The sequence below is a fragment of the Uloborus diversus genome, chromosome 2 (genome assembly GCF_026930045.1).
Source record: "Uloborus diversus isolate 005 chromosome 2, Udiv.v.3.1, whole genome shotgun sequence".
Lineage (NCBI taxonomy): Eukaryota > Metazoa > Arthropoda > Arachnida > Araneae > Uloboridae > Uloborus > Uloborus diversus.
This window is the reverse complement of record NC_072732.1, coordinates 207,967,641-207,988,452: the sequence shown is the minus strand read 5'-3', so window position 1 is coordinate 207,988,452 and position 20,812 is coordinate 207,967,641. Positions and strand designations below refer to the sequence as shown.

Here is a 20,812-nt window from a genome sequence, read left to right as displayed (position 1 = left end):
AGTTACGCTTATCAAGATACATCTCAAAACAAGCTTCAAGGCGAAGTCCTTCTTCAGATTGCAGCAAATTCAATTTTCTTTACGATCCTCACTCCCCCCGAGCATTTTTTTTTTTTTGAGCAATCAAGATTGCTTATTGTTTTCATTTGACTGTTTTTGCGTCCTATCATTTTATTTTCCCGCCAGCACCCTCTGCAGCATCACCGTCGACCGACCTCACGATGCTGCTCCTCTAGCGAAAACCGTCTCCAGGTTGCGCCCATATCCTACACTCACACGCATACATACATACACCTGCAAACACACATACACACACACTCATGCCTAAACACACACACACACACTCATGCCAGCACACAGACACAATACACACGCACACACCTACATACACACATGCACACACACTCATGCCTGCACACAGACACAAACACACACGCATACATACACACATACCCACACACTCATGTCTAGGCACAAACACACATCCCTACACATACACACACTCGTGATTGCGAAAAACATAATTTGAATTCAAGAAGCCAAAATTCAAATTAATTTTTTTTTTTAGGAACAGCAAGCAATAAATTTTCTGTGAACTCTTATTAAGATAGTACGTGGCAACAAAATGACTGACCATGTCAATCATAATACTTCATAAAATGAGCAACTGATATTTAAACGATAAAATAGTGAGTGAAGGTTTTAAATTTTCGTAAAAATAAATCATATACGTAAAAAACACGCGACGAGAGAACTTTGCTAACGTAAATCATAGGATCAATGGTGCCCCGATAGGAGGCCACTTGAGGTCACTGTGACCTTCCAAAAATTTCCTTATTTGACAAATGTTGATTTGGCAAAATTTGGATTTGTATTCTGCAAAATTTCATCATTCGACGAAATTTGGAACTTCATTCGGCAATATTTGGAGTTCCATTGGGCAAATTGAGAGTTTTAGCCCTCCCAAAAATTTCAGCTCGGCGCCTAGGATACTCAGCCACAGGGTTAAAATACTCAAATGTTCTTTTTTAAAGGTTCTTTAATGATTTTCTTTACTAATAATAAAGCTGAAAGTCTCTCTGTCTGTCAAGATCTTTGTCTGTCAGGATCTCTGTGACGCGCACAGCGTCTAGGCCGTTCTGCCGATTTTCATGAAATTTGCAACAAAGTTAGTTTGTAGCATGGGGGTGTGCATCTCGAAGCGATTTTTCGAAAATTCGATGTGGTTCTTTTTCTATTCCAGTTTTAAGAACAAAATTATCATAAGAAGGACGAGTAAACTACGAAATTATCATGACGTGGAACCGTAACATGGGCACAAGCCAATTGGCGAGAAAATTCACCTCGCATTATTTTAAATATACAGGCAAACCAAAAGATCTTTTAATTTTCTATTACGGGCAAAGCTGTGCGGGTACTACTAGTATCATCATATAATCCATTTATTCCTCCCAAGACACTTAGTTTTAAAAAAGAAAACTAGCGATCGTTTATTAACAAGAATAGTTCAGCGTCTCAAACACTCTCCTTCAAATGCCAGAGATATTTCCCAGAAAAGGACTCAAAATTAATGTCCGTCAGTAAGAATATTTCCTCATTGTTCGTTATTAAGCGGCTTATCGCAGAACGTCCTGCATTGTCAGTCCTTTCTGAAGAAGCGGTTCTATTACAAGACGAGCAGCAACAATTCCCCTCAACTCATAATTACCGGAGATGAGAGCAGCGGAGAACGGTAGCAACAAAGTGAGATAATTGCGTCTATGGAAGATAAGGATCAATCTAAGGACAAGAAGGGGGAAAAAAGGCGGAAAGGGTATCTTCATTGGTTTTGTAAATTAGTATGGGAGATGCGTATATGTTGTATACAGAGTATAGGGTAGACCGGGGTGCCTTTTTTTACTTCCTTTTACCAAAAAGGAAGTATTGTAATCGCGAAAAAAATTTCACTCAAAAATCGGTGTTAATTTCCATTTTGCTCGATCCCAAATGAATATCTATTTTTTTTTCAACCCGACCACCCGTGGATATGTGCTTAAGAACGTATAGACACCCGAAATATTCATTTTGACTATACCCGAGTTAATTACAACGAGTTTTCTCGTGACCTATGTATGTGCGTATGTACTGTTTAATCACGGATTGTATGGAAAGGCAAACATCCGGTTTACACGCGGAAATGGAAGCATCTATTAGTTTTCAGGGATGTCAGACTTTGCAGACGTATGTTAGCCTCTAAATTAAGCAGAGTCTCATTCAAATGAGCTGAATACGCGCATAAAATTTTTATTTTTCCCCTCATTCAGATGGAATCGCCTTAACTGGATGTTTGCCAATTCCATACAATCCGTGGTCAAACAGTATCTCGCATAACTCAAGAACGGTATGTCCTAGAAAGTTGAAATTTGGTACGTAGAAATTTGGATCCTAGTGGGATCTAGTTTTGCACCTCCCTTTTTGGTTGCATTCGGATGCTCCAAAGGGGGTCTTTAACACCTTTTTGGGGAGAAATCATTATTAATTTCAACGCAAACTCAAGTGGTGTTATCATTTGGTAAACACTTGGCAATATATCGTCAAGCTTTTGGTCGCCCAGTTATGTCGCCAACTTGGTTACAAATTTGGCGTGGGTTTTCTTTTCTTTTCTTTCTTTCTTTTTTTTTTTATTTAATCTGGTTTCAATTTGGCCACTATTAGCGATATTTAGAGTTAACCATTGAATCAGATTAAAATTGCCAATATTTGGAAAATTAATCCGCATAAAACTTTTTTTTTTTTTTTTTTGCTTCGGTTCGCAACAAACTTGGGGTGAAAATATTTGAAGTGTTTCTTTGCTTACTTCAAGTAAAAGGTACTATTATCATTAAATTAGCGTAAAAGGAAGTCATGTGATGCACACATCAGCTCGTTCAAAACGAATTATAACTGGAGAGCCAACAGTCATATCATATTGATTCTGCTCTCTAGCAAATATACTCACAAGTTTTTAAGCATTGGTCGAGCTTCGGTCTAGCATGCAGAAAGAATAATCTGTTTTCTACCAAGTCGAGTAAATTTTGAGTTTAACGTTTTGAAACTTATTGTGAATAAATAATACTTACTTAAGAAAGAACAAATATATAAAAATTAGCAGAATTTTATCCCTTTTTGAGAATTGTACTAGTATGAACTGCATAAAAATAAATCCAAACTTGATGGCGGGCAAGTTTACGCGTTGACGTCTGATCACCTTCACGCACGTTCTTTACTGCGTCTTACTTCTAAACATGTCCAGACGCTTTTTTCTCTCCGAACTGTTTCAAAACTTTTTGGTATTATCAGGCTATTTAGTTATGAAAATCGCCATTTAATTTTTGATTGAGTTACTAATTCGTATCTTAAAGCTTACAATCATGTAGTGCCGTCTTCATGCTCGTTCGGCTTTTTCTTCATACACTATTCAGTCTGTAATAAATTTGCTTCATTTTCACGATGGTAAACCATTATATTTAAAACACTAACAGAACCACGTTAGGTCTCAAAATAAGTATGCGTAAACGTGACGGATTTGGACTCAAAAATAATTTTTTAACGGTTAAAAACACAAGCTGAGCAACAACTAAATATACAAATTCTGACTCCATTAACTACTTCATAAAACCGCAATGTCAAAAATTTCCGAAGTTAAAACATAACATTTAGAAAATTCATTGAAAAAAATCCTCATAAAGGTGCCCCGATCTACCTTTCTTATAGAAATAATGCAATGCGCTGTACAGTAGGGTGTATCAAAAAATACTCTTTTTCGAAATGCCATCTGTCAAGTTGATAAAAAATTTCCCCTACCGACCCACATCTTACACAAAAAATTTAATCACAAGCAAAAAATATTTAGGTGTCCCGCAGAAGGCTTAAAGTTTAGAATTTTCTTCAAAAACAAATTTTTTCTAAACATTTTTTGAATAACAGAAAAAATTTCAAAATTTTTTCTAAGTGAAAATTCTGAGTAATATAGCTTGGGAATTATCTTCAAATAAAAGGTTTTGCTCTCATGCGGCATTTAGGTTCCCGAATAGTACGCGAAAATAAGGATTTTTTAGAAGTTCAAGTTAGAATGTTCATAAATGTATTATCTTTTATTTATTTATTATTATTATTATTATTTTGCAAATATTGGTTTAAAAATTTCTTTGCTAATGAAGAATTTTTGATTCATTTATTTATGTTTTATAGAGATAAAAATTATTTTAATGTATTTTCTAAATATATTATAAGATTAGTTTTGTGAAGTTCAACAAAAAAAAATAATAAAATAAAATAAAGGTTATAAAACAATCTTGCAAACACACATCGTTTTCATTTTATTACATAGAAGTATGTTATTACAAGAATTAAGTATGAAAAACTAAACACCAAAAAAATATGTAGAATATTTTTTGTATATTATCATATAATATTAAGCTTTTTCCATATTACCGTTTGTCAACAGCTCTAAAAGAATGCGTGAGTTTTGCTGAAGGCTTTTTCAGTACACCATTTGTAGAGCACTGCAAAATTACATAATAAGCAACTATCGTTTGGTACATAAAAGTGTGCAATTCGTTTCGACGGGATTTTTGTTCAAAACAATTTTATGAAAACGCGGGCTGTGACTCCACAGCAGTTAGTTTTACGAAGTTTAAATAATTGTGGAGATTTATCAAAAGATCTCTACAAACCTCATGACCTTCTAATAATTGTTCTAATATTTTTCTTTTCTTATGGGAGACATGCTTGGCTTTTGTTAAAGAACAAAAAATTTCGGTCTTTGATTTGTGTACTGCTGTATCCAATTTAACTACATTAACGTTGACCATTGTATCAGTGTATTTAATTCATTACAGCAGGGAGTGAACGTTAATTGGTTTCACCAAATCACAGTCGCAGTAAATGTTTTTCTATAACTTCGTTAATTTTACCTCTCATTTAAAAGAGACATTCAAAAACTTGAGTCGCTTAACGTACTGTGAATCATCCTGTGTTTCATCTAAGTTTCTGTCGCCTCTTTGCTGAATATATTGCAGATTAGTCAGCTAATTCATCCAACATAATTTTCAAGGTACCCGCCATTTATAATATCAGCTTCACTGTGACAAAAACATCGGCAGGCACTTTCTACAGGTTAGAGAGCATAATTAATGATAGATTTTTCATTGCTTTCTTCATCGGCAAAAAATAGTGCGCACTTTTGATAAGTTAAAGGTATTGATTGTTTTCCTCAAGCTTACTGAAGCATTCCAACATTGTATTCTGGCTACTACAGCGGTTTTGCAAAATATTTTTTGATTCGGATAAAAATTTTTATTAAGATGTGGGTCGGTAGGGGCAATTTTTTATCAGCTTGACAAATTGAGTTTCGAAAAAAAGTTTTTTTCGATAAACCCTACTATACAGGGGCGGACTGGCCCGCCGGCCGATGCGTCCTCCCACCTATGAGCCCTCAAGCCTGAACACTTTTTTATTTTTTGGTGCAACTTTATATATATACTAGCAAAAATACCCGGCGTTGCCTGGGTTAGCAATAATTATACTTGCATTTGTTTTCTGTTTTAGGTGAAAGAACTTAAAACACACCTTTTTGACGTTATTTAAAATCTAGCTTCTTCCTTACTCATAAAACTAAAGTAGCATTAAGTAAAAAGAGCAAAATAGTACTCATTTAGAAACGAAAACACGAAATTTAAGCGTATACAAATTTGAAGAATTTCCGAAATATGAAATTAAACTTCACATGTTTAAAAAGATTTATCAAGTAATACTTTTTTTTTTTTACATGGAGTCTTACCTTCTCTGTATGTCTATTGAAGAACGAACTGTTTAAAAAAATGTAGCCGCGCGCCCGTGATCCCCTTAAACTTGCTTAAGTTATTTTGGAAAATTTTAATCATTGTGGGTTCTTGGTGCGATTTAAAATGTTACTGAATTTTCGGGAATCGTTTTGGGATACCTTGGATAATGCTTCCCTTCCTTACTTTGTAAAACGGTATATTACTATTTTTTGTTAAAGATATATTGTCGCTATATGCTAAGATACTTTTGGTCACCATAAAATGGCGCTAAACAATTTCATCCGAAATGTTTCCAAAATAAGTAGTAAAATTTGGCGATGGTTTGAATTTGTGCACAAAGTCACATTAATGGAAGTTTTTGTGCTGTTTATGGATTTGCCTAATTTAGTTGCTGGATTATTTTACAGTAAAAAAAGTTTTAAAGATTCTTTGATTGACGATATTTTGTTTACATGGTGAAAGCTGACAAACATTATTACGTAGTCTTTGACTTCAAAAACCGCGACAGTTGAAAAAACTGCCAAATGCATCCGCTACTGAAATCTTTCTGCATAAATTTTGGCGAGGTTTCTGCTGTTAGATTGGATAATGATTAAAAAATCCAATCAGCACAAATAATTAAAAAAAACCCATTAATTACACTAAAGTTCCGTTTAAATGGAAAATAATCAACCAAATCTAGTTATTATTAGCCCATTTTGGGGGGAAAAACGTTACTTTAAGATTTGACTTGAGAAAAGCCTTAAACAGTCGGACAAAACACAAAACATTCAACAATTCTAACTATGAACTGGGAGTTGAGATGATACACTAAATAATGAATTGGGTTGACGAACATGGAAAAAAAAAAGCTCATAACTCGTTTTTCATACAACTTAGAACTTCTTAACAGATGCCATCTTCAGCAGAAAAATAAGCGCTTTCGATGGATACATAATTTTAATATGTGCAAGTATTTTTTCACCGTCATATTGGGGCATTTATGCGAAAATTTGGACAAATTAGAATAAAAAAGGAACTATCAATCGGATTTTTTTCGAATTGGTCTACAAACCTCCCCAGTACCAAAAAGAACAAACGGTGAAAGTTTCAGCCAAATCTGCCGGGTAGTTTCTGAGATCTTAGGGAACAAATTTACCAAACTCCATTTTTATATATATAGATATTTTTTATTTATTTATTTTTATTTATTCATTTTTATTTATTTATTAATTTATTTATTTATTTATTTATTTTTTGCGCTAACAAATCTGTGCGACTTCACTTCGTTTTTTTTTCCTTTTCTTTAAACTCGTAAACCTGTGTACCACCTTTTTATCTTTTGTTTTCTTTTTTCCCCCTTTTCGCATTGCCTTTTTTTTTTTTTTTGGTTTTTTTTGCACCCTTTAGAGGCCAATGTCGGCTTTTACTCATACTCAACATTAATTTGTCTTTTTCTATACATTTTTTAAATTTTTATGTATTGATTTAATTATTTTATTTCGTTCTATAAAACGGGAAAAAATTAAGTTGTCAGAAGTACTGAGTCATTAAAAGTTATGAGTTATTAAGTCTATATTTATGTCAAAATGTCCGATTTTTATTTCAGCATTATGCCACTGTAATACTATTAAATCACGAGTGGAGCAGTTAAAAATAGAGAAATTGTGGATCAAGGTTTCGCCGAATGACATAACTCTGGGTAGATTCCGACCAACTACTCCCGTGTTGAGTTTTTGTTCTTCTAGATCAGTTCAATCACCTTTCTTGTTTTGCCTAAAACTTTTTGAGCAACATGTATACTCGCATATAGACAAGACATAATCGAAAACGATGTAATTTCCTGTATTCGTCATTTCTTCCTCGAGATAATAGTTGAAAGAATTTAAAAAAAAGCTGCTTTCATTGAGTCGATTGTGTAACACAGGAAGTTTTTAACAATCGAAGCGTTCTAAAAGCAGAGAATAATTGCATCATGAAAATGAACCGATAAATTACGGAGAAATTTTCAGGTTCGCATTTCAAAAAACAATTTATTTTTTCCATCTTTTCTTTTCTGCTATTTTTAACCCGTTTACAAAGCCTTTTTTTTTTTTTTTTTTGAAAAAAATTTGCAAAAATATTGACACAAAATTTATCGTGACGTGATATAAAGAAGAAAATATATATATATATATATATATATATATATATATATATATATATATATTAATTTGAATTTTTGGCATCTTGAATTCAAATTATGTTTTTCGCAATCACGAGCGTGTGTATGCGCGTGTGTGTTTGTGTAGGCGCATGTGTGTGGGTGCCTGTGTGTGTAAGTGTATGTATGCATGTGTGTGAGTGAGTGCTGTGTACGCGCGTGTGCGTGTAGGCGTTCGTGTGTGTATGTAGGTATGTGTGTTTGTGTCTGCGTGCAGGGATGAGTGTGTGTATGTATGTGTGTAGGAGTGTGTGAAGTCGTGTGTTTATATGTGTGTGAGCGTGCGTGTGTGTAGGACATGGACGCCTCCGATCAGGAGAAGCCGATAGCTCAGGACCGAGGGACAGCCGCGCCTGGAGGACGGCGGGCGGTGGTGCTGAAAAGGCTCTGGTCCAAGCTGAAAAAGGAACCGGAACATCAATGACTGTCAAGTGAGAACAATAAGCAATCGTGATTGCTCAAAAAAAAAAAATGCATCACAATTTTTTCGTTTTTCACTTTATTTAGTGTCCTTACTACGCATATTAATTTATTAAGGAAATTGGCGAAAATCCATGCAGCAATTTTCATCAATGATACAGAGAAATGAGGGGTGGGGGAGGGGCGGGACTCAACGTTTACGCGACGCCTCCAACTTTTGTCCAACATACATTGTAGTATCCGGACTGCAACCTTTGTCACGACCCAATATTAGGTCGTGGAAGTTGAAAAATAAGTCGCGACTTGCGACTACTTATGCATATGAAAAGTCACTGTATTTATAACTTTGTTTTACTGAACTACTTACTAAACTCGTACTATCATCTGTATACATAATAAGCAGAATTAGCTTTATAGCTCTGACTGAGATTAAAATTACTACTGCCAATTTATCTAAGAAAAAGCTTTTGAAACAAAACTTTTTTAAGTAAATTAACAAGAAATAAATACGAACTGTTCATTTCCTGGTCGGTCTACTCATGTACTAGAAAAAATTACTTATATCTTTGCTAATAATAAAGCTGAAAGTCTCTCTGTCCGGATCTCTCTCTGTCTGTCAGGATCTCTGTGACGCGCAGAGCGCCTAGACTGTTCGGCCGATTTTCATGAAATTTGGCACAAAGTTAGTTTGTAGCATAGCGGTGTGCACCTCGAAGCGATTTTTCGAAAATTCAATGTGGTTCTTTTTCTATTTCAATTTGAAGAACAAAATTATCATAAGATGGACGAGTGAATTACGAAATTATCATAACGTGGAACCGTAACATGGGCACAAGCCAATTGGCGAGATACGAAATTATCATAACGTGGAACCGTAACATGGGTGCAAGCCAATTGGCGAGAAAATTCACCATACATTGTTTGTAAATATACAGACGAACCAAAAGACCTTTTAATTTTTCTACTACGGGCAAAGCCGTGCGGGTACCACTAGTAAAATATAAATGTAGCAAACTTTTCGAAAATCCTACAAAGGCTTCGGTGACCCGAAAAAATTTTTTATTTCAAATTTCCTCTCTATCATCAACTTTTTTGGTATACTTGGCATTTTTGGTGGCCCTAGATGAGAGTCAATAAGTTATTCTGGTGGTACTTTTATTCTAAGAAGCTAAAAATTTTATTTTATAGCATTTTTTAATTTTCATAAAAATTAGACAAATATTTAATTTTTATTAAAAATTATAAAAGAATTTTTAACGTGCTAGTTATTTATTTATTCTGACTAAAACTTCATTAGAAAATATCAATTTCTTTGCTTCTAAACAATTTTCCTAAAAAAAGACTCGGAACGTGTTAGGATACCTACAGGGTGATTATAATTAAAGTTCCACTTTCAAAACACTATAAAAATTAAACCACTGGTCAGAATGACGTCAAACTTCAACGGAATATTATCGAGGAAGGGGGGAACTTGATGACAGAAGAAAAAGAAATAGTTCGAATTTTTAGCAATAGATTGCGCTGTAAGCATCATATTTAATAGTGGTCGACTACAAATGACAAATAAATCAAACATTTTTACCTAAGGTGTAAACTATACGTTAAAACACCGTACTACTCAGCGTGCACGAGGGTATTGGTGTGATACTTTTAGTTAAGTAAGCCCATTCAACACAGAAAGGTTATATCACATTGGACGGGGCAAAATGGTTTTTAATTGTCCTGAAGGCCGAAAACCGCATAAAAAGCATCAGTAAAAATCAAATCAGTCTTTATTTTTCGTGAGACTGGCGCAAAAAATGTTCAATAAAATGTACCCCGTTTTCTGTAACAAGTTGAAATCGAAAAACAGCATGTTCTACGACTGATTGAAGTGTTTCCTGGGTCACGTTTCGAATGTGTTGCGTAATGCATGCCTTCAGCTCAGCAAAGTTTGCAATCGGAGCACTGAACACAACAGCTTTCAGATATCCAGAAGTCACACGGGTTAAGATCAGGTGATCGGGACGGCCAGGTCTTTCATTGAGACAGTCATAGTGAACTTCTCAGATGCGAAACGAGGAAAAAAACGTGTATTTCGCGTTTTTATAACAACCTCAATGAATCGGGCACATTGCACTGGAAATCATTACTTAATTTCAAAGCAATATTTCTTAATTTCTTACGGAAGAATCTTTTATTATGAAGTAATTCGCCTATTTAAACTGCTCTATTATCCCAACAAAGTATCACTAGTTATGTAATTCAAATTTACCCCAAATGCGCGTTTGACATGATTAAAAGGAATGCTTAACGTAAATATAGCACAAATTAAAAAGGAACTAGTTTTATGAACATTCACTCACAACTTTGTTAATGAATGTCTTTCATTGATTTGTGTTCAATATTGGATTAAAAACTGATTTTCCGTTTGCCGTTTTAACCAACTTCTTGAGTTTATGTTCACAACTGTATATTTTTACAGTGCACTTATCTATTCCTTAAGCAATATCATTTTTTTTCTTTTTTTTTAATATTAGATCGTTGATGCTTCTAAAATGAAGAAAACGAGCTTATGTGTGCATCACATGACTTCCTTTCACTCCAATTTTAATGTCATTTTCCCATTAATGGCAATTTTAATGTGATTCAATAGTTTACTCTCTAAATATCACCACAGGTGACCAATTTGAAACAAGATTTAAAAAAAAAAAAAACGCCAAATACGTCGCTAACTTGGCGACCAAAAGACTGGCGATATATCGCCAAATCATAACATCACTTGAGTATACATCGAAAATAACAATGATTTCCTTCCAAAATAGGGGCAAAAGACCCCTTTAAAAACACCCGAATGCAACCAAAAGGGGAGGTGCATAACTAGACTCCACTAGGGGTCTACGTACCAAATTTCAACTTTCTAGGACATACCGTTTTTGAGTTATGCGACATACATACGCATATCCGCACATACATACATACGTACGGACGTCACGAGAAAAGTCGTTGTAATTAACTCGGGGAATGTCAAAGTGATATTTCGAGTGTTGATACGTTCTTAGGCACTTATCCGCGTGTGGTCGGGTTGAAAAAAAAATCATCATTCATTCGGGGGTGAGCAAAATGGAAATTAAGGCCGAATTTGGAGTGAAAATTTTTTCGCGAATACAATACTTCCTTTTTTTAAAAGGAAGTAAAAATGGATCAGCTACTGATTTTCAGTTTACTGTTTTGACTACCGTACGTTGTATCTATGTTTACTACTGAAAAATGTACGCTGAGCACTCATCTATTACTAAATATTATCAAAGAAATTCTGAAAAGATATTTAGGTCGCTGACGCTGCTAAAATGTAGAACACACAGACACTGAAAAAATTGCACCAACTATTGATTTTTAGTTCACTTTCTTACAGTGGTATGATGAGTCAAAGTTGACAGATGAAAAAATTGACTGAGCAGTCATCTATTCCTAAAATAAGATCTAAGAAATTTTTAACAGGAGTAAGGTTGCTGATACTGCTAAAATAACGTATTGAAAAACATTGGGTCAACAATTGATTTTTCGTTTACCGTTTTAACTTCAGTGAATGCTGAGCCGATGTTTACAACTGAAAAATTTGACTGAACAGTCATCTATTAATAAAAAGATCTAAGAAATTCTTAACAGGAGTTAGGTCACTGATGCTGCTAAAATAACAGTGAAAGAATATTGGACCAACATTTGATTTCTCGTTAACCGTTTTAACTGTAGTAGAGTGATGTTTACAACTGAAAAGTTTTTGGGAGTGCACTAATCGATTCCTAAACAAGACCAAAGAAATACTTTAAAAATAATTGGATTACTGATGTTGCTAAAATAACGTATTGACAAATGTTAGATCAACAATTGATTTTTCGTTCACCATTTTAACTGTAGGCAGGGCCGTCGAGAGAGGGGGGCAAGCCTATGCATTGCACAGGGGCCCGTGAGAGATTGAGGGGCCCGCGAAGCGGGCCTAAGATGAAGATAAATCCCCCTCCCCCTTAAAAAAAACTTTTTAGTTTGAAGGAAGTCTTTCTCCTAGAGTTAAGATTAATAGTTACGATTATTAGTTTTCAATCGAAGTGAATTCAGTGAAAGTGATGAGGCTCGAAGTGAGAAATTCTACTTGTCCTTATCTTCATAGCCCACTATCGACGCCTTGAACCAAAAATAAATGTGACTTTTTTTTTTTTTGCGTGAATTCCAAGGCTAAAAAAAAATTCCTTCTTTTTGAAAGCTAAACAGAATGTTAGTGAAATGGAAAAGGGGCAAAGAAATTTAAAAAAAAAAAGACTTATAAATATAAGCGCTTGCATTTTCAGCGTTCGAAATTCAAAACATAGGCAAGCAACGCAGTTCGATGAAAAGATTCAAAATGTGAGTTGATTTAGTTTTGAGTACAGTGATACAAATTGAAACTAGTTCTAGTGTTGTTTCTAGACTAAAACCGGGAAGGGGGCGATTGGGGGGCACTTTGAAAGATGTTTCCTTATCAAAGTGTATAGAACGCCCTTACATATCTAAAAAGGGCACAGTTATGTCACCATTAATTAGAATCAGTGCTGGATTTACCTATAAGCAAAACAAGCTATAATAACTTAGGTCCCCAACTCTCGAAAATATTGCATGATTCGATCCTAAAAAAAAGGAAAAATACTTTTAAAAATGAATTTCATTTTCAAGTGCTTAAAACCCTAAAGAACTTGGGGCATTTCAAACTTCTTCAAATGCGAGGAGGGGAGAAGGGATGCCAAAATGTGCATATTCAGCTCCTCGCTACATTCTGCATCAAAAATGTAAAAAAGTATGGTTATGACGTTCCTGCAACATATTGCTTGCTTGAGATACATTTTCGTGACCAGCATGTTCACATTTTGCTATTTATTTAAACTTGATATTCCGTATTTTGAAAGTTATTTTGTTATTGCCTGCTTTTGTATTACTTCTACTGCATACTGTCAATCTGTTTCGCATGAGAAAAATTACTACACTACCTCTATTCCTTTTCGTTTTCTGCACCAGTTATTATTTAAAAATACAAGTAGTGCAGACTAACAGGGGTTTCTTACTAAGTTAGAATGTATAACTATACGAACAAGTATTAAAATAACAGAGATTGGAAAGTACAAATGAACTGCTTTGAATAATTTTAATTGTTCTAGAGGCCTTGAAAATAATTTAAAAAGTTTCTGATACTGCTTGAAAAGTGCTTCAGTTTTATTTCCTATCAGTTGTATAAAGTATGATTTGTGCGAATGGTTAAGCTGTTATTTCCACCATTTCTTTTAAAGCATATCTTAATCTTGATCGTTTTTCAGTTAATTCAGTGTTCCGTTTGTTGGTGAGTTGATAAGGGATGATAGAAAATTAATTATACAGAAAGTCGATGTGAGCAAGTGACAATGCGTCATCGTTTCTCCCTCGTCGCTCTTCCTCTCTAACGATTAATATCAACGATTCGTCGAACCACGAGCAGTTTGTATTTTGTATTGTCTTAGTTTGCAAAAGAGTGTAAAGTTTAAGAAATTTTTGTTTTCCTTTTCCTTTCCACATGTTGTAGTTCCTATTATCCCGTATAAGGCTTCAAAATGCAGAATTTTTCAGTGTATTTTTCAAAAAATTTTCCCGGGGGAGAGACCCCCGGACCCCCTAAAGTTGGAGATATTCTACCCTCAACTCAAAGGAGGAGATCCCTGCATCATTCTCCTGATATCCCTCCTCCTCCAAGGAGGTAAAAAAAAAAGACAGACAGCAGAAATATTTTTTATTTATTTAATTATTCATTTCTGTTAAGTACACATACACACGCGCGCGTAGGAAAAGACACATCGTAAAGAAAAAAATATAAAATGGCCTGTTTTGCTACCGATATAAAGTTGTCCGAGCTACAAAAAGGGTCCCCCATACCTGAAATCGCAAATCAATTTTAAATATTTATGTGAAAACGGAGCCTAGAAAGAGGAGGTTAAAGATTAAGTAAAAAGTTAGGGGCCCTGAAGAAAGTTGCATAGGGGCCCATAAATCCTGTCGACGGCCCTGACTGTAGGAAACGCTGAGACGCTGTTTCAACTGAAAAATTTGACTGAGCAGTCCTATTCCTAAACAAGATTCAAGAAATTCTTAACAGGCCTTAGGATAGCTAATGCTGTTAAAATAACTGAAAAATATTGGATCAACATTGATTTCTCGTTTACCGTTTTAACCGTAGACGCTGTGCTGAGTGATGTTTAAAAATGAAAAATGTGGCTCATCTATTCCTAAACAAGTTCAAAGAAATTCTTGAAAGGAGTTAGATCGCTATTGGTGCTGAAACAACGTATTGAGAAGTACTGGAATCAATAGTTGGACATGTTGTCTACTGTTTTAGCTGTAATATGCTGAGTCGATGTTTACGACTGAAAAGTTTTTGCAGTGCACTCATCATATATTTCTAAACAAAGTCAAAGAAATACTTAAAATAAGTTAGATCGCTCATGCTGCTCAAACAGCACATTGAAAAATATTGGATCAACAATTGATTTTTCGTTCACCGTTTTAACTGCAGTAAATGCTGAGTCGCTGTTTACAACTGAAAAATTTGACTGAGCGGTCATCTATTCCTAAACAAGTTCAAAGAAACTTTTTAATGGAGTTAGATCGTTAATGGTGCTAAAAAAACATTGAGAAATACCGGAATCAATAATTGACATTTTGTCCATCGTTTTAACTGTAGTATGCCGAGTCGATATTTACAACTGAACCACAAACAAAGTCAAAGAAATACTTAAAATGAGTTAAATCGCTGATGCTGCTAAAACAGCACATTGAAAAACATTGGATCAACAATTGATTTTTCGTTCGACGTTTTAACTGTAGTATGCTGAGTCGAGAAAACTTTTGAATGCCCTTATCGATTCCTAAAAGTTATCAAAGAAGTTCTAAAAATGAGTTAGATCGCTGGTGCTGCTAAAATAACGCATGTGTCTGTGGACACAACAAAAAATAAAACTTTGACTAAAATTTTAAAATGATTGAATGCATTTCGGTTAAAAAAAATTTTTAATGTGCATCATCATTACACTGTTGCACACAAATTGCAAAATCTTTCTTTCCGGCAAAAGTTTGCTTCACAGCGGAATGCATTGCAGCAAATTAGACATTCCAAAACAACAGCTGCAACGCGAGAAACCCAACGGGGGCTCTCTTCACCGCCACTCCCCCCAAAATACCGATAGGCGAAAACGACCTTGGAAAAGTTGAAGAACCCCTTCCTCTCTCTCCTCCACCCCACCCTCCTCCCAACTTACAGGTAAGAAGGGAGAAAAAAAAATCACCGAGATATCAAAAGAAAAGAAACACCGATTGCAAATAGAGAACAGCGGAACCCTCTGTGCAGTGTTTGTTTATCTAATATCGTCTGCTGATTTTGAAGGAAAAAAAAACTCTCAACTCACCGGCTTGCTCTGTTTGGTGTGCCTTCCTACTGCCCGGTGGAGTTACGGCTCTTTTAGGCATGTGGTCCAACGCACTCAAACGCACAATAACTTCATCACATGGCGGCAATCCGCATTTGAACTCCCCGTGTTGTGTGGATGCATCAGCGTTCCCAACTTCGGTCTGACGTCACTTCTCCCGCACTGATGACGTCACGGCCATCGATTCTCGCCGCGCCGCGCGCCCGCCTCTTCTCCGACATGCGCTGACTTATCCGACATTTTGGTTCCAAAATTGTCGGGCGAAAAAAATAGTACAGTTATTAGACCCTTGTTATGTTCCTCGGAAATGCCGCGTTCGGGTAAATCGAAACCGCGAAAATTGAGACCTATAACTAGTGTTAAAATAGGGGTTTGGTTCAGTAGATAACAAAATACTTCAATCTAATAATGACTAATTGTATAATAAGTTTAATGTGTAATTATATCGATTTTTATACACAACATGCATAAGGAAAGCGTAAATTAATATATTCTGGGTTTATACAGAGGAGCTGGCAATGATAGTCTTTTGGCAGTCATTAAGAATTTTTCTCTGTAATTCTTAGCATTGCATTAATGCATTCCATGATTACTTGCGTTATTTCCATGATAGAATCTTCCTTCACTAACAAATCAGAAAGATCATTTCTATTATCTAGGAATGGCTCAAAGTTTTCAATGTGAACGTTTTTGGTTGTGCGTTACCGACGTCGGTATCCTCGTTGGTTTTGGCCTCCTTTGTCACTCCTAAAAGCGCTTCTTCCAGTGAGTTCGGAACTTTGTGAGTTTAATAACTTTACTTCTGGAAAGAGCTCTGGAATCAACCGCATAAAATGTCTCCAGTGGCCCAAGCTCGATTATTAGCACCCCAAAATGCAGTTGATTACGCGTAATATGCAATCTTTAGGAGTTTGGATTTTGAAAGAGGGGGAAATTTTATCTGTTTGCATTGCCGCATCCACGTAAAACCGAAACTCATCCGCGTAAGATAAATTAAAGGTGTCAAATCTTAAACCGCGTAAAATAAACCCGCGTAAAACGATGGTTTACTGTATTTTTACAAAAGCCTCATTGTAGAAAACTGGTGTCCAAGCTTTAGGTGAGTCGCCTGATTGATGTTTGGTTATTTTATTCTGTAGATGAAGACGATTTAATCAATACAAATAAAAAACAAATAGGGTCTGAATATGAAGTTTATTACAGTAAACATTTCTCGATACATTTTTGTTGAATTTGTCAAATAAGTTATTTTTCTAGATTCACCTTAAGTGACATTTTACTTTAACATCAATTGTTTTACGACAAAGCAACCAGCGAATTTTATAACGTATTTATAAATACTAGAAACGAGTTGGATCCAATTTTGTCTTGGAACCAAAATGTCGGATTAGTCAGCCTGTCCTTTTTAAGGAGCTCTACTCCGACGAAAATCGCGCATTTATTTATTATACGGAGCACTGATGATAGTTGTTAATTAAAACGGCCTGATTGCGAAGTTTGAATTAGGAGACGGAGAAAAGTGCTGAATATTCATGGAATTGGATTTTTATTAATAAAGGATTATGTGATACGAAAATGAAGTTCCAAAACTCTTTCTGAGCGTCGTTTAATTGCTTTTCTCAAGTTTCTGATTTTTTTCCCCATCGACATAAAATAAATTTATATTATGATGTGGAGTTGCGTGAGAGCCCAGTTATTTCCTCAAAATTTTTGGGGATTTTTTATACATTAGACCAGCGTTCTCCAAAGTTAAGTAAATGTTTCACTAGGGGAGAGCATTTTGATTTTTTTCAGAGGGAAATCCGTGAACGAGTAATTAATTGCTTTTACTTTTAATGACTTCCTCTTTTGCATTTCAATTTAAAAAAAAAATCCCCATGTTCTTTGGCATAGGTGGTAAGTACGGAGGTGGGGGGAGAAGCAACTGCCCCCTCACTTCCAAAAGTAAAGAAGCTTTATCCTTTCACTTTTCAAAGTTACACATTAATGATCGATTAAAAATGGTTTTTTACAGGGTGGGTTGATTTTTTCCACGAAAATGAAAAGTATAATTCCAAATAAATGGACAGTTCTCATGTTATTTGATAAAAATCTAACTTTGAATTGGCAGGAGGAAATCTAGGTTGCCACCCGTCCCGATTTCTGATGTCATATCCCACATTTTTTGAGGTCATTCACTCAGCAATGCTAAAAGCCAATAATATAGCACAATTTCACCGAAAAAAAAAATAATAATTTGAATTTTGAAATCTTGAATTCAAATTATGTTTTTCGCAATCACGAGTGTGTGTGTATGTAATAGTGTGTGTTTGTGTGAGGGGGGGTATGTGTGTTTGTTTGTGTAGGCATGTGTGTTTGTGTCTGTGTGCAGGCATAAGTATGTGTTTGTGTGTGTAGGTGTCTGTATGTATGCGTGTGTGTGTATGTGCTTGTGTGTGTATAGGTGTATGTGTGTGTATGTAGGTGCATGTATGTATGTGTGTATGCATAGGTGTCTGTATGTATGTGTGTGTTTAGGTGTCTGTGTGCAGGAGTGTATGTGTGTAGGTGTGTGTATGCGTGTGTGTGTAGAATATGGACGCAACCTGGAGACTGTTTTCGCTAGAGGAGCAGCATCGGTAGGGGCCGGTCGACGGTGGTGATGCACAGGGAGGCGGGGGGAAAATAAAATCAAAGGACCTCAAAACAGTCGAGTGATAACAATAAACAATCGTGATTGCTCAAAAAAAAATAAATAAAAGAGTTTCAGGGGCTATGTATATCCTAGCCTCCCGCATTTCTTCTGCCCCCTTCCTCCCTTTTTTTGGTGCACCAGCAGCCTATGTCTTTTGGGGTCGTCCACACATATTTTGAGAGTGTAGGCGGGCCCGTAAAATTGTAAGAGTTTTTGACAGTTTTATTAAGTTTCTTTATGGCTGTTTGCGAAAACTGGGAGAGAGGGGATAGCAAGAAATGTGACAACATATATTTTGGTTGGACAAAAAACCCTTTATTGTAACAAAATGTTCTGTAACACAGCGTGACTAGTGACAAGGGTACAAGGGAAGTAAATGGGATCAAATAAAATTTAACACTGTGTGACAACGAGTAAGAGAGGGTGTCAAATACGCAGAAAAAAAGTGAGACATCATTTATGGACTTCGAAAACTTGGTTAAGTCTAGTTAAATGTCTTATGTCGGGTCGAAAAAAGTTCCTGTTTTTGGTAATATGAATCATATTTCCCTGGGGCATATTAAGTTTGGGGAATGATTTAAGAAAAGGGTAGGGAAACACTGAATTGGTTAGAATTTAGACTTTTAACAAGTGTGTTTATAAGTTTCAAAAACTATTTATAAGGCTTCGATCGTTAGTTGGTTAAAAATTAAACCCTAATCATAAAGCTAAATGCAGAAAAAAGTAATCACAATCAAATCTACAGTATAGTAGAAAAAACTAACGACAAACTAATTAAAATAATCAACTAGTTTAACTTCTGGAACTGATAACCCATTTAATCAATAAATGCCAATCGCCCTTTGTTCGACAAAACAGAACAACTTCATTTATTTATCCGGACTAACTGAGACTAGAGACGTACCGAGTACTCGGTAACTACTCGGTACTCGGCCTACTCGGCCAATTTGCCGAGTACTCGGTACTCGGCCAAATTCTGATCAGATACTCGGCCAATACCGAGTAGTTGCAAAAAATTTAATATTGTCCAAGACAGATACTAAAATTTATAAAAAAAGAGCAAGCATTATATTCTGCAATCATTTACAGTTAAAATTTATAAGTCAAATTTAAATTTTGAGAACAATGAAGTTTGTGGAATAAATCTTTATTTTGATGTCCCCAAAGTTAATAAAACTTATTTATTAAAAATTATGCAAAAAAGGTATGTATAGAAAATATGGAATTTTTATATTAAAAATTAATTTTTGCTACAAACAAAAATTAGTTATAAAAATATAAATTACCTTTGCTTAAAAAATAAAAGGAAATAAAACAACGTTAAAAGCACACTGCAGGAACACTGCAGACACGTGTTTTGGCATTACAAGGAATTTCTTTTTCAATGCACAAAATGGGAGCTCGTGGATTTAAAGGCATCCGACAAAAGTCGGATTTTTTTGTCGTATGTCTTTACATTCTTTAGCTCACATGTTATGCACTGAAAAAGACGTTCCTTGTAACGGGGGGTCAGAAACACGTGTCTGCAGTGTTCCTGCATATTTGTTTTATCTGCTTTTAAAAATTATTTATGTTTGGCGGACTAGAACTATAATTGATTGGTATACAGTGAAACCCCTTCTAACGGGCACCCCTCTTATGCGGACAGTTTTTAATTCCCCAGTTCCAATGCAAATAACATTATTAAACCCCTGTCCTGCGGACACCTCTCTATTGTGGACAAAAAAAAATGTCCTGTTAGTGTCTGCATTAGTGGGATTTCACTGTAATTTGTTTTAATTCCAACTTGATTAATCATACCTTTTATTTATTTATTTTGAATTTTAAAAATAATTTTTTTGTAAAATTTTTGACACAAACAAAATTGTTTATATAATGCGTAATTAAATTTCAGCAGGAATTTAGTTTTAAAAACTATTATATGGACAAGGAGGTTTATACTACTATTCCAATAAGTTCAAAATTCATCACATGTGTGTCGGTGGTTCTTCTTAAAACATAATTGGTACTTGGTAACTCGGCCGAGTAGTGAAAGGCCGAGTACTCGGTAACTCGGTACTCGGCCGAGTAGTGAAAGGCCGAGTACTCGGTACTCGGCTACTCGGCCAAAGTGCTACTCGGTACGTCTCTAACTGAGACCAAAGGCAATCCGGATAAACGAAAATCCGTATAATCAGGGTGATAAGCAAACACATTCTTAAATAAGCAGGCTAACTTTTTATTGCAGCTAAAAAACAATGCTTTGAAACAAAACACATAATACCGTTCCCCCTCA

General features: G+C 35.3%; 1 protein-coding gene across 1 annotated transcript in view; it reads right to left on the bottom strand.

The window, feature by feature from the left end:
* LOC129216779 (rho GTPase-activating protein 32-like) overlaps positions 1–15,964 on the bottom strand; it is a 250,038-nt gene extending 234,074 nt beyond the window's left edge. The window contains 1 exon segment of the mRNA XM_054850994.1: positions 15,843–15,964. Within this exon segment, the coding sequence (XP_054706969.1) occupies positions 15,843–15,903 (61 nt within the window). The 5' untranslated portion in view covers positions 15,904–15,964.
* Between the last annotated feature and the right edge of the window lie 4,848 nt (positions 15,965–20,812).